We start from the raw sequence: 14,183 nt of genomic DNA, 5'->3' as shown, positions 1-14,183 counted from the left end.
ACCACTGCACTCCAGCCTGGATGACAGAGCAAGACTTTGTCTCAAAAAAACACAAACAAAACAAGCAAAAATCTCTGCTCCCCGAATGCTCAGGGAGACTGATTTAAGTAATAAAACTCTGGTCTCCTGCATAGTGGGCTCTGCATGAATTACTCTTTCTCTGTTGCAATTCCCCTGTCTTGATGAATGGGATCTGTCTAGGCAGCGGGCAAGGTGAACCCCTTGGGAGGTTACAGTTTCACCATGTTGGTCAGACTGGTCTTGAACTCCTGACTTCAGGTGATCTGCCTGCCTCAGCCTCCCAAAGTGCTGAGATTACAGGTGTGAGCCACCACACCGGGCCATGCATCACATTTTTATTTGCAAAAGTAAAAACCATGGAAACAACATCAATATCAAGCAATAGGATGCTAAATGAATGTGAACATTCAAGTGATGCTAAAGTTTTATACAATCATTAAAAATGATTCTGTAGGGCTGAGCATAGTGGCTCATGCCTATAATCCCAAAGCTTTGGCAGGCCAAGGCAGGAGGATCACTGGATCCCTGGAATTCAAGACCAGCCTGGTCGACATAAGGTAACCCCATATCTACAGAAAACAAAAAATAAATTAGCTGGGCGTGGTGACACGTGACTATAGTCCCAGCTACTTGAGAGGCTGAGGTGTGAAGACCACTTAAAGCTGCAGAGGGAGACCCTCTGTGTTTCAAAAAAAAAAAAAAATGTGTAGGGCTGGGCTCCATGGCTCATGCCTGTAATCTCAACACTTTGGGAGGCCGAGGCAGAAGGATCCCTTGAATCCAGGAGTTAGAGATCAGCCTGGACAGCATCACAAGGCTCCCCCTCCACAAAAAACAAAAAAATTAGCTGGGCATGGCGGCATGTGCTTGTGATCCCAGCTACTCTGGAGGCTGAGATGGAGGATCACTTGAGTGAGACCTTGTCTCTAAACAAAACAAAACTCTCTGTGTGTGTGTGTGTGTGTGTGCACACTTACAGTGCTAAACAACTTTAAGTGCCACACTAATAGTGAAAAATATTACAGGAGAGGCAGCAGAACAATTGTTAAGAATCTGGGCTCTAGAAATGACTGCCTAGGTTTGAGGCCTGGCTCTCCACTTACTAGCTGTATACTCTTGGGCAAGTTACTTACCTTCCCAGCCCCTCAATGTGCCCATTAATAACATGGGGACTCATACTTAGTCCATAGTGTTGCTGTAAAGATTAAATTGGTTAAAACAAGTAGAGGGCAGCATCTAGCATCTAGTAAACAGTTCACAATTATTGGATATTGTTATAGAAAATTGGAGGAGGGAGAAATCATATCTAACTGAGAATGAATCAGGAAAGGCTTTATGGAGGAGGTGACATTGAAGAAAAGGTTTAATGCTAATGGAAGAGTGATGGCGGGGTCGGGCTCAAAAGATAGGGAGTTAAAGGTAGAGGAGGTGGGAAGGCTTAGGTTGTATAAGGCCATGAGTAGATAGGTGAGGGGTGGCATGTGGCAGTGGGAGCCATTGAAAACTAAATCTCCAAAGAGAGACAGCGGTTAAAATGTGGAGGGCCTTGAATTCCAAATTTAAAACTGGAGTTAACCACTGGCTATGAGAGTCATTAAAGGTTTCTGAGCAAGAGAAAGCCTTCTTTGGCAGCATTGAAGACTGACAACTTTGCAGTTTTAAACTTGAGTGTTACCAACTTCAGAAACAACTCTCTGAGGACCAACATTTTGATTTAGGGAAAGGAAAGGGGGACAGAAAGGAAGAGATGGAAAAAGGGAGTGAATAACTGAAGGATGGTAAGTGGGAGGGGGAGATGAAAAGTGAGCCCAGTGGGAAGGTGGCAGCAAAGCCTGTCTTCCCTAATTCCTCATTCCTGAACTCATACATAACCTCCCTTCTCCCCATTTAAGATTTGAAGTTTCCGTTTTTCGTTTAGGGCTTCATTTAACTTCGAGACTGTCCTTTTGGCCTGTGAGCACACGTAGGGCATTAGGACCCAGCGATTGTTGTAGTGAGAGTGGTTGAATCTCGATCTCTCAATTTTTCTCTCGAGCTCCCTCCTCTCCCTTTGTCATTCTAGCTGCCTGCTGCCTCCGCAGCGTCCCCCCAGCTCTCCCTGTGCTAACTGCCTGCGCCTTGGACAGTAGCGGGTGCGCAAATCAGAAGGATTAGTTGGGACCTGCCTTGGCGACCCCATGGCATCCCCCAGAACCGTAACTATTGTGGCCCTCTCAGTGGCCCTGGGACTCTTCTTTGTTTTCATGGGGACTATCAAGTTGACCCCCAGGCTCAGCAAGGATGCCTACAGTGAGATGGTAAGTGAAGCATACGGGTGATGAGGAGCGCACTCCCATGGGATTGCGAGGACCTCTCCCCTTTTTTCCTTCTCAGTTTCTGGTACCACCCCCTTAGCCCCTATCCCCACCTGGACCCTCCCTTCTCAACAACTTTGCAGCTCGGAAGGAAGGAGCAGCTGGGCAAGAATGATTTCTTTTGTGGGCTATGCTGTTCTGGAGCCACTGAATGCCAGTTGGGGGAGGGGTTGCCCAGCAAATACCCCCCATCCCAAGTAAACCAGAAGGCTGAGACCTGCGTAGCACCTGTCATTGGCAGCAGCCCTTCCCTCCTTCCAGCACACACCCAAAGTCCGGGCAACCAGTCTACAAGTCTGATTCCCTCCCTGTGAGCTAAGAGTTTAGCAAGCAGAGAGTTTATTTATTTTGGAGCAGAACAAAGGGAAAAGAGGGAAAGAGCTGGGAAAAATGGGCTACTAAAACAAGCAATTTTTAGGGGCTGACTGGTATTCCTCATCCCAGGCAGACAGCTGATAGTATTCCTCCAGCCACCTGGATATGTATCTGGATCCTTGAGACAAAGCATTCTTGGCCCAAATAAAGGTCACTAAGCTCTTGTTTCTTCCCCTTCTCTCAAGGGAGAGCTAGATATTTTGTTTTATTTTGTTTTGTGTGTGAGGTAATCTACAAAATCTGCAAAATCTGCTTTTTCTCTCCTGCAAAACAGTCCGTAATCCCTACCTTGCCTTCTGTGATGACCAGAGCCCGGCCCTCTGCAGGTTTTCCCCTCTGCAGAGTTGGAATCACGGAAGGTGACTGGCCAAAACATCTCCTCTGCAACCTGGGGGCTGGGCTGCTTTCCCCAGTTGGGCGTGATGAGGACTTGCTCTTATGCTGTGGAGTACTAGGAGATGGCAGGGAATGTTTCCAGCACTTTCGGATCTCTCCCCTCTTCCCCTGTCACTTTGCCTCTTCTTTTCCCCACCCCAGCTAAAGGGATTCTGCTTCTCGTCGCCTTTGCCAGACTGCCAGTAATGGGAGGGAGCACATTACTGGGCTCTCAAGGTCAAGAGAGAAATGAGCTTAGGGGAGGAACAGAAGGGGAAGAAGAAAAGAGGCAAAGAGGCAAGCCCCGTTAGGGCTGAGGCAGGGAGGAACAGTCTCACACATTGCGAGGAATTCATAGCTCTCCTGAACCCACTGCAGAGCTTTCCAGGGCCCCTTAACGTGAGCTGCAAATGGATGGAGACTGGCAAATTATATTAATAGATGCTCAGAAAATGTTTGCAGGCAGCTCTGGCTTCTGTCTCAGGGTTTAAGCTGGAGCTTTCCATTTCTTCCTCACCGCAGGATCACCCTAGGGTGGGGGAGGGTGGCTGGGACTCAAGGGTTTAGGTCTAGCCCCAGTGGCAAATCCTTACATGCTTCTCCTTCTCCCCTCCCCTCCTCCCAGCATGTTTGACCAGATGGAATTGAAATCAGGTCAAAATGAGTACCCGAGGCAGCCTGCACTGGGAGAAGAGGGATGGGGTGGGGTAGCAGAAGCCACCAAATGGCTTGAAGAGGTTGGGACAGAGGGACAGGGTGGAGGAGAAATGCCACTATATTTCTGTCTTGGTGGTAGTAGTTTGGTGTTAGATTATGAATAAATGAACATGCTCTTGCTTTACTTTTCATATGTACATATATTTATATATTTGTGTGTATGCATCATAGGTATTTGTAAGCTTTCCCTAGCCTTAGGGACATACTACCTTTCTTCAGCATGCTCCCTGCCCTCCAGACCCTAGTCAGCTGCTTCAGAGGCCCCCCAAGCTGCACCCTAAGTACAGTGTTAGGCTCTGCAGGCAATCCAACTAAGATGGAGTCACCGGGAAGCTTCCTACCAGCTTGGCAGGAGCTCACAAGGAGGACCAGCCACAAATGGGTTTACAGTATGTTTCTTCCTAGAAATGGAGCTGTCTAGCACAGCCTAATGAAAGGCAGAAGAAACAAATATGAAGATTTCATATAATACATAGGAACATATTTAAATAGATATAGCGTAACACAGCAATATAGAACCATTGTGTGTGGGTGTGTATGCACACTTCTGCGCTTCTGTGCTAGGGGCATCTAGAGGGAATGGAAAGATTGTATCTAACTGAGAAGTAGACGTCACAATAGTTTGAAGAGGATTTTCAGACTGCCCTTTGCCAGGGTCCTCTCCTGCATTGAGCATCGGGCCATAGACTGGAGATCGCTCTCTGGCATAAATCTTACTGCATAGTGCCTGGGCTTGGCCCAGCTTTATTCTCGTTCCCATAGGAAAGGGAGGGAAATTCAGTTCTAGTACAGAGAAGGTGCTCAATATGTATTTGTGGAGTGGATGGGTGAATGAATGAGTCATTGTAGCATTGCCTTGGCTTGTTACCACCCTTCAGATTTCTCTGGTTGGCTCTTGATTATGCAGTTTAGGAGCCATTTCTTGCCTCTTAGAGGGACTCTCTAAGAAGCCCCTGTCTCTCGGAGGGAGAGTCTCTCAGAACCCCAACCCTAGATCAGTTGGGATGATTATCTGGGATTTTTTGTTTTCCATTAAGGAGTGATTCCTCTGCATCGAGGAGGTTAGTCATGTATTGACTGCAGTGGCATTTCTTATAAGATCTCAAAGCGTTGTTGCTGCTGTTGTTGTTTTAAGATTATTTGTTCTTTAGAACATCTCTGTGAGGCAGATTTAGTGTATTCATTATTTTTATTTTACTGATGGATAAACTGAAGCAGAACAAGTTTAATGACATATCCAAGGCCAGGAAGGTAAGCTGTTGTTGGAGCAGAGATGAGAAACCAAGTCCATGACTCAATACTCCCAACAGAAGGATCATTAATGGTTAAAACTGTTGGGTTTTTATGGATGCCAGAACTGACAACCGATTCTTGAGAATACCCGGCACAGTCTTCCTCCTTTTATTGTACCAGTTTAACTGCCCAATCCATATTTTCAATTTTGTTTTACTTCAAAATCAATTTTTAAAATTTAGATTTTTGATTTGATTTGATTTTCTTTCTTTTTTTTTCTTTTTTCTTTTTTTTTTTTTTGCTTTTCTGCCAACTTTTTTTATTTGTTTGTTTCGCTTTAAAATCATTTGTGTAATTGTTAGTTGTTATCTTCTCCAGGGAGAATCATTGCTAAAAAACAAACAAATAACTATGAAATTTTCTCCTGTTTGTACTGGAGAAGCCAGCAAGAGTTAGTGGAAAGAGTGCAGGCTTTATAGTAACACAGACTTGGGTTCAGGTCCTGCTACTCTTGGTGTCTCAGTTTCTTTGTTCATAAAATGGGGATAAGAATGCCTACCACTTAAGAAACAAACCATCCTAAGGACAAAAAAAAAAAAAAAGGAATGCCTACCTCAGAAGGCTGTAAATATTAACTGAGATTATGTATAAAAGTGTTTGGTACAGTGTTTGCTACAGTATGTGTTCGAGAAATGCTTTGGGTGAGGTGATTATGATAAGTGATTCTATTTTATGCAGTGGTTTCCTAACTGATTTAAATAGCCAGTTTAAGGGACTGAAATCAAGCATGTATTTATTTATTTTTGAGACGGAGTTTCGCTCTTGTTGCCCAGGCTGCAGTGCAATGGTGCGATCTCGGCTCACTGCAACCTCTGCTCCCCAGATTCAAGCGATTCTCCTGCCTCAGCCTCTGGAGTAGATGGGATTACAGGTGCGTGCCACCACGCCTGACTAATTTTTGTATTGTTAGTAGAGATGGGGTTTCACTGTGTTGGCCAGTCTGGTCGTGAACTCCTGACCTCAGGTGATCCACCCATCTTGGCCTCCCAAAGTGCTGGGATTACAGGCATGAGCCACCACTCCCAGCCTGAAATCAAGCATTTAGAAGAACAAGATGCTATTTTCATGTGCCCTTGTGGACAGACCTTTATGCAATCAGTTAATATTGAAAAATCCACACTTGCCGCTGTGTAATGTACAGTGGATCTCATGCAGAACTTCCAGATGCATCTCTGAATAGCCCATTTGGCATGTGTTGTCCCATACCTCCTCCAGATTTAGCAAGTATCATTATAGAGTACTCTAAATCCCACGTGAATTCAACATGACTGGCCATTCCCTTGACTAAATGTGTTTATTAGTTCACTTGAAAATGGGAGACAGTCCTTAGAAATGCTGGGATGCAGTTTCCTGTGCAATGACTGGGAACATATAAATAGTTGGCTTGCTTTAAATCTGGTGTTCAGCTTTTGGTAGTAGTGGCTTCATCCTGTAAGCACAGGGGACTGCATATGAAAAGGTAAGAAAACACCAAAATCCTGGTGACAATAAAGCCAAGAGATTTTGGTCCTGAGGATGACTGGGCAAGTCCCTGGTTCTTTGCATCCCCTCATAGTAAAGGTTTGTTGATTTGATTTATTTGTTTATGTGTAGTTAAATGCCCTTCTGTTTATGTAATCCTGAGGAAACACTCCCAATATGTTTGGGCAGTTTATTTAATGTCCATAGGTAATCTTTTAAGCTCCCAATCACTGCTATTGTTTTCCAACTAGGTAATAAGATAGTAATTTACTGATGCTTAGACTGCTCTCTGAGGTGGTACAGTACATTTATTTTCAGAGGAAACAGACCCTGAGATGCAAAGCAGCTTTGCTTAGTTCACACAGTCTGCCATCACAAGCTAAACTATGTGTTAGAGTTTATGTTGGGGAGCTTGTAGCCTCTCGGTATGGACAAAAGCAGAGTTTGTTTCAGAGAGATCTTTGACTGACAGCAGGAGTCAGTCTTCTGCCCTAAGATGCAATCTGGGAAGCGTCCACTTTGACTGGTAGGATCAAGCTTGCTGGCTTCCTCTTTAGGTGGGCATTATATGACAATGGAAAGTAGAATAGGTCGGGAGTTCAAGATCAGCCTGACTAACATGGAGAAGCCCCTTCTCTACTAAAAATACAAAATTAGCTGGGCGTGGTGGTGCATGCCTGTAATCCCAGCTACTCTGGTGGCTGAGGCAAGAGAATCGCTTGAACCTGGGAGGCAGAGGGTGTAGTGAGCCGAGATCGCACCATTGCACTCCAGCCTGGGCAACAAGAGTGAAACTCCATCTAAAAAAAAAAAAAAAGATGTTTATCATTCATGTGGCAATTTGGCAATTAAATATGTAATGGCTTTTTATTACATTTAAACAATGATCTGTGATTCACACGGGCTTTATTTCTTACAGAGATTCAGAAAAATCACACATGAGTCAGTACATTTTGCAGCACTTATGTAGGCTTTATGGTTTAAGATAGCAACCAGGCTGAGATTTTTTGCCAAAATATATTTTTGTCAGTGCTTTCTTCTGCTTTCATATAGTTTTTTTTTCCTTGTAAATCTTATTGAAGTATAACATATATACTGAAACATGCACATAGCATAAGTATGCAGCTCAAGGAATTTTCAGAACATTCCCATATAACCAAGCATTCATGTTAAGAAAAAGCACATTGCCATGTGCTGTGGCTCACGTCTGTAATCTCAGCACTTTGGGAGGCCAAGGTGGGTGGATCACCTGAGGTCAGGAGTTCGAGACCAGCCTGGGCAACACGGCAAAACCCCGTCTCTACTAAAAATACAAAAATTAGCTGGGCTTAGTGGTGGGCACCTGTAATCCCAGCTACTTGGGAGGCTGAAGTAGGAGAATTGCTCAAACCCAGGAGGCAGAGGTTGCAGTGAGCCAAGATTGTGCTACTGCACTACAGCCTGGGTGACAGAGTAAGATTCCATCTCAAAAAAAAAAAGAAAAAAAAAAGCCACAAAAAACACCACATGACCAGCACCCCAGAAACCTTCCTCATGGCCCCTTCCAGTTACTACCCCCCTCAGGGGTAATTACTATCCTGACTTCTAACAACATAAGTCAATTGTACCTGATTTTGAACTTTATATAAATGGAATTCTACAGTATATTAGCCAATTTATCTTTTCCTTTCACCTAATTGGCATGAGTGAACTGAAGTGGACACTACTTGCTCAGTGTTCTCATTTGTATTTTGTCCTGTTAGCTGGCTTGGGCTGTTTATTAATTGTAATCAAAGATTAATATTATTTGACAGTTTTGAGCTATTCAAATTTAATGTCATTAATATGAGATCATGGATCTTGCTGTGTGGTGAAGAATAAATGACAAAAAGGAAAAAAAAAAGGTATGACTAAAGAAAGGCTCCGGCTGGGCACGGTCGCTCACGCCTGTAATCCTAGCACTTTGGGAAGCCGAGTTGGGTAGATCACCTGAGGCCAGGAGTTCTAGACCAGCCTGGCCAACATGGTGAAACCCCATCTCTACTGAAAATACAAAAATTAGCTGGGCACGTCAGCGGGCACCTGTAGTCCCAGCTGTTTGGGAGGCTGAGGCAGGAGAATTGCTTGAACCCGGGAGGTGGAGGCTGCAGTGAGCTGAGCTCATGCAGCTGCACTCTAGCGTGGGTGACAGAATAAGAATTCATCTCAAAAAAAGAGAAAAAAATAATAAATTAAAAAAATTAAAAGGCTCTACAGGCCAGGCACGTTGACTCACGCCTGTAATCCCAGCACTTTGGGAGGCTGAGGCAGGTGGATCACGAGGTCAAGAGATCGAGACCATCCTGGCCAACATGGTGAAACCCTATCTCTAGTAAAAATACAAAAAAAAAAAAAAATAGCTGGGCATAGTGGCACACGCCTGTAATCCCAGCTACTCAGGAGGCTGAGGCAGGAGAATCGCTTGAACCCGGCAGGCAGAGATTGCAGTGAGCCAAGATCACACAACTGCACTCCAGCCTGGCGAGAGTGAGACTCTGTCTCAAAAATAAAAATAAATAAAATAACAAAATAACAAAAAATAAAAGGCTCCATATGCTTTTGACTCATGTCTGAATCATAATGTCCTCATACCACAAGAATGGACCTGCTTGATTCATCAATGATTTTGTTATTAAATTACTGTGGCTTGCAAACATATGGATTTCTAATTGTGTGTGGCGTTTTTTTGTTTTGTTTTGTTTTGTTTTGACAGCGTCTGGCTCTATCACCCAGGCTGGAGTGAAGTGGCATGGTCTCAGCTCACCGTAACCTCTGCCTCCCAGGTTCAAATGATTCTCCTGCCTTAACCTCCCAAGTAGTTGGGACTACAGACGTGTGACACCACGCTTGGCTAATTTTTGTATTTTTAGTAGAGATGGGGTTTTGCCATGTTGGCCAGGCTGGTCTCAAACTCCTGACCTCAGGTGATCCACCCGTTTTGGTCTCCCAAAGTACTGGGGTTATGGGTGTGAGCCACTGCACCCGGCCTAATTGTGTGGCTCGTTAATGATCAAATGTGTGTGTGTTGTCCTCAGCTGATGCTATGACACTTTGATTATTTACCTAAATCTCCAAACTGCTCATTTGATTTACTGAATCTGAGGGGAAACTAAGGTAATAAAATACTTAGTAATTTTCTCCAAGCAATTTAGTGGCAAAACTGAAATTGGAATTCAGCTTAAGAATCCCAGTCCAAGGATATTGCTAGATGATTGCCTTTGATTGCAGGGGCTTGAAACATTTAACTAAACCGGTCTTTTTCCTGTTTTTCTTCCCCCTATATGGAAACTATGGTTTCAGAGCCTGGGTTATTGCAATGGAAAGAACACAGACCTAACAAAGTGAATTGCAAGAGCCTTTTAAGAAAGTGAATCTGTCAACTCTCTTTATTCTTACTATCCATACAATTAAAGTCTTTAGAGACCTAGTTACTATAGACTCAAGACATGTGACCCTTCTATTGTTTAACTTGAAGTGGCCTGGACCAAGCATAATGAGGGGGCTTGCAATAATAGGATTCTTTTTTTTTTTTTTTTTGAGAAGGAGTTTTGCTCTTGTTGCACAGGCTAGAGTGCAATGGCACGGCCTCGGCTCACTGCAACCTCTGCCTCCCGGGTTCAAGCAATTCTCCTGCCTCAGCCTCCCAAGTAGCTGGGATTACAGGCATGTGCCACTACGCCCAGCTTACGTTGTACTTTTAGTAGAGATGGGGTTCCTCCATGTTTGTCAGGCTGGTTTTGAACTCCCAACCTCAGGTGATCTGCCCGCCTCAGCCTCCCAAAGTGCTGGGATTACAGGCGTGAACCACTGCGCCTGGCCAATAGGATTCTTTTGATGTCACTATCCTACTCCACAGGAGAAAGATTGATGGCTTCCTGTAATGTCAAGACCCATCCAAGCTTAGTCCCATCTCCAATAAACTAAACATTCCCTCTTTGGAGTCCTAGAAAATAAATCCTATCTGTATCTACTCAGCTTTCAATGAAAGATTTGATAAAATGGCTTATCCACATGCAGTTTCCTCTTGAGAAATAAAAGAAAGAAAGAAGCAACAGCTGCATAAAAATGTCCACAGCTGCAGTTTAAGAGGTTAGCTAAACTAAAAAAGTAATATGCAGTTCTACTAAATGGAGAGAAAAAAGATTACTGAAGTTATAGGAACTTGATTTAAAACATGGAGTTTGGCCCCAGGCTACAGATTGCACTATAGTATAGATAAGAATTTATACCTGAATGATGGGTGGTTAAGCCCTAGTTAAAAAAGAAGTGTTTCCAGAAGCCACTCAGCCAGCATCTGGAAGTCTTGGCTCCTAACTGACTATAAGAAACTCATCCTGGGCTGGGCACATCATGAGGTCAGGAGTTCAAGACCAGCCTGGCCAACATAGTGAAAACCCATTTCTACTAAAAATACAAAAATTAGCCAGGTATGGTGGCAGGCACCTCTAATCCCAGCTACTCGGGAGGCTGAGGTAGGAGAATTGCTTGAACCTAGGAGGCAGAGGTTGTGGTGAGCCGAGATCATGCCACTGCACTCCAGCCTGGGCAACAGAGTGAGACTCCATCTCAAAATAAATAAATAAATAAATAATAAAAATACAAAAATTAGCCGGGCGTGGTGGTGTGCGCCTGTAGTCCCAGCTACTTGGGAGGCTGAGGCAGAAGAATCGCTCGAACCCAGGAGGCAGAGCTTGCAGTGAGCTGAGATCATGCCACTGCACTCCAGCCTGGGTGACCGAGCAAGATTCGTCTCAAAAAACAAACAAAAAACTCATCCTGTCTTTTGTGTTTATCACATCAGAAGTTTACACTTAGGATTTAGGAATTGCCTCTTGAGAACCTTTGTGTTGCTAATTAGAAATGGCCCTTACTGGCCAACCGTGGTGGCTCATGCCTGTAATCCCAACACTTTGGGAGGCTGAGGCAGGAGGATCACTTGAGCCCTGGAGTTTGAGGCAGGCCTAGACAACATAGTGAGACCCAGTCTCTACAAAAAAATTTAAAAGAGATTAGCTAGGCATGGTGGCACAAGCCTGTAGGCCCAGCTACTCGGGAGGCTGAGGCGGGAGGATCACTTGAGCCTGGGAGCTTGAGGCTGCAGTGAGCCCTGATGGTGCCACTGTACTCCCGCCTGGGTGACAGCAAGACCCTCAGAAGTGTTAAGAGGCTGGGCGTGGTGGCTGACACCTGTAATCCTAACACCTGAAGTCAGGAGTTCGAGAAGAGCCTGGCCAACATGGTGAAAACCCGTCTCTACTAAAAATATAAAAATTAGCTGGACGTGGGGGTGCACGCCTGTAAATGCAGCTACTCAGGAGACTGAGACAGGAGAATCGCTTGAGCTTGGGAAGCAGAGTTTGCAGTGAGCTGAGCCACTGTACTCCAGTCTGGGTGACAAAGTGGGACTCTGCCTCAAAAAAAAAAAAAAAGTATTATGGAAGCGTCTGGGGTCTACATTTTTTCCCCGTAACGTCCCCCTGCTACCATCACCAGAGTGCAAAGGGCAAAGGATAAGGCAGGTGGCATGTATTTAGGTTAACGAGAGGAAAGGGGTGGGCTTCTCACCACCACCAGGTACCCTAAACCTCAGCTCAGCTCTGCCCCACATGGATCTGGCTCCTTTCAGCCCAAGGTTTTACTCTGCCTACTGGTCAACCTCTCTCCTAATTTCTCTATGAAAAATCCTTGATTTAATCTAAGATGGGAAGAGAGAGGAAGAATGACTAACACTTTGTATTTCCATATAGGCTCAGGAACAGGGTAGGGACTAGTGTGAGGTGGAATTTTAAATGACAGTCTCCGACCAGGCAGATTTAGGGAGAAGTGAGTGAAGCAGGGTCGTGCAAGTGTAGCGTGAGAGCCTATCTTTATTTAAAAGTTTCATATTGTGTTCATCATGGATGTTATTTACCTTGATTAGTGAGTGTTTTTGGTGCCCCCTTAAATTTTCCACCCAAAGTAAGTAGCCTTGCTGACTTTACCCTAGTCCAGGCTTGTTCAGGACCTTTCAAATAATTTGCTCAGAGACACCCAACTAGAAAGTGGCAGGAGCACTTTGGAAAGTTAAGGCAGGCCACATGGCCAGGCGCTGTCTCTAAAAACAGCAACAACAACAAACAAAACAAAGCAAAAGAATTAGCCGGGCATGATGGTGCATACCCTGTAGTCCCAGCAACTCAGGAGGCTGAGGCAAGGTGGGAGAATTGCTTTTGAGCCCCAGAGGTAGAGGCCACAGTGAGCTCTGATCCCACCACTGCACTCCAGCCTCAGTGACAGAGTGCCGTCCATATCAAAAAAAAAAAAAAGGCTAGAAAGTGGCAGAGCTGGGATTTGACGCCAAGTCTGTTTGCATCCAAACCATGCTTTTTTCTAAACCATTAGTCTTTTAAGAGTCCTCATAGGTGATTATCTGGGGCCACTCATAATTAATCCATTAAGTAAAGGTGCATTTGCTTGTCAATATTTGTTCTAAATCTAGAGTGCGTGAACACTAGTTTAAGTGCCAGATGCTTCTGAGAGGTCAAGTTGGCTTTCTGCCTCATTCTTACACTTGTCTAGCATTTGGCACTTTTGACTATTCTCTTCTTAAAACTTATCTTGGTGTCCATGTCCTGATCTCTCCTGGTTTTCCTCCTGCTTTTCTGACCACACTTTCTTCTATCAGCTTTGTGGACTCTCTCTTTCCATTTCTTTTCTTTCTTTCTTTTTTTTTTTTAGAGACAGAGTCTTGCTCTGTTGCCCAGGCCTGCGTCATTTTGACTCACTGAAACCTCTGCCTCCTGGGCTCAAGTGATTCTCGTGCCTCAGCCTCCCAGGTAGCTGGGATTACAGGTGTGTGCCACCACACCCAGCTAATTTTTGTATTTCTTTTTTTTTTTTTTTTAGTAGAAACAGGGTTTCGCCATATTGGCCAGGCTGGTCTCGAACCCCTGGCCTCAGATGATCTGCCCGCCTCAGCCTCCCAAAGTGCTGAGATTACAGGCATGAGCCACCATGCCCAGCCTCACCTACTCTACTTTTAAGATTCCACTGTCTACTAAAAATACAAAAAACTAGCCGGGCGTGGTGGTGGGCGCTTGTAGTCTCAGCTACTCGGAGGCTGAGGCGGGAGAATGGTGTGAACCCGGGAGGCGGAGCTTGCAGTGAGCCGAGATCGTGCCACTGCACTCCAGCCTGGGCGAAACAGCGAGACTCCGTCTCAAAAAAAAAAAAAAAAAAGATTCCACTCCAAATTTTCTCTCACTATGTAGGGAGATTTGACCACTCCCTCTGGTGTGCCTATACTGTTCCTGCTACATAATTGTATCCAGCACTTATAACAGTTTATTGCACTTGTGTATTTACATATCTGCTCTTCCCCTTATAAACCTCAAACTTCAGGAAGACAGGACTTTTGAATAATTGACACTTATATCCAGAGAACCCAGTACAGTGCTTAGCACAAGGGGGCACTTAATAAATATTGAACTCGGATGACAGCACCTCCTGGAAAGGAAAGGAAAGGAAAGGAAAGGAAAGGAAAGGAAAGGAAAGGAAAGGAAAGGAAAGGAAAGGAAAGGAAAGGAAAGG

At 44.6% G+C, this 14,183-nt stretch overlaps 1 protein-coding gene across 2 annotated transcripts in view; it reads left to right on the top strand.

Annotated features, from left to right (window-relative positions):
- The first annotated feature begins 2,035 nt into the window (after positions 1-2,035).
- The window catches only part of TMEM35 (transmembrane protein 35), a 16,724-nt gene continuing 4,576 nt past the window's right edge, over positions 2,036-14,183 (top strand). Inside the window, exon 1 of one of the 2 annotated variants that reach the window (XM_011954552.1) lies at positions 2,036-2,318. In XM_011954552.1, the coding sequence (XP_011809942.1) occupies positions 2,199-2,318 (120 nt within the window). In that variant the 5' untranslated portion in view covers positions 2,036-2,198. Of the gene's footprint in view, positions 2,319-4,718; positions 5,094-14,183 lie in introns of those variants that run through there. The other variant, XM_011954553.1, reaches the window with a different exon arrangement.

The sequence above is a fragment of the Colobus angolensis genome, unplaced genomic scaffold (genome assembly GCF_000951035.1).
Source record: "Colobus angolensis palliatus isolate OR3802 unplaced genomic scaffold, Cang.pa_1.0 Scaffold385, whole genome shotgun sequence".
Taxonomy (NCBI): Eukaryota; Metazoa; Chordata; class Mammalia; order Primates; family Cercopithecidae; genus Colobus; species Colobus angolensis.
This window is presented reverse-complemented; position numbering and strand designations above follow the sequence as displayed.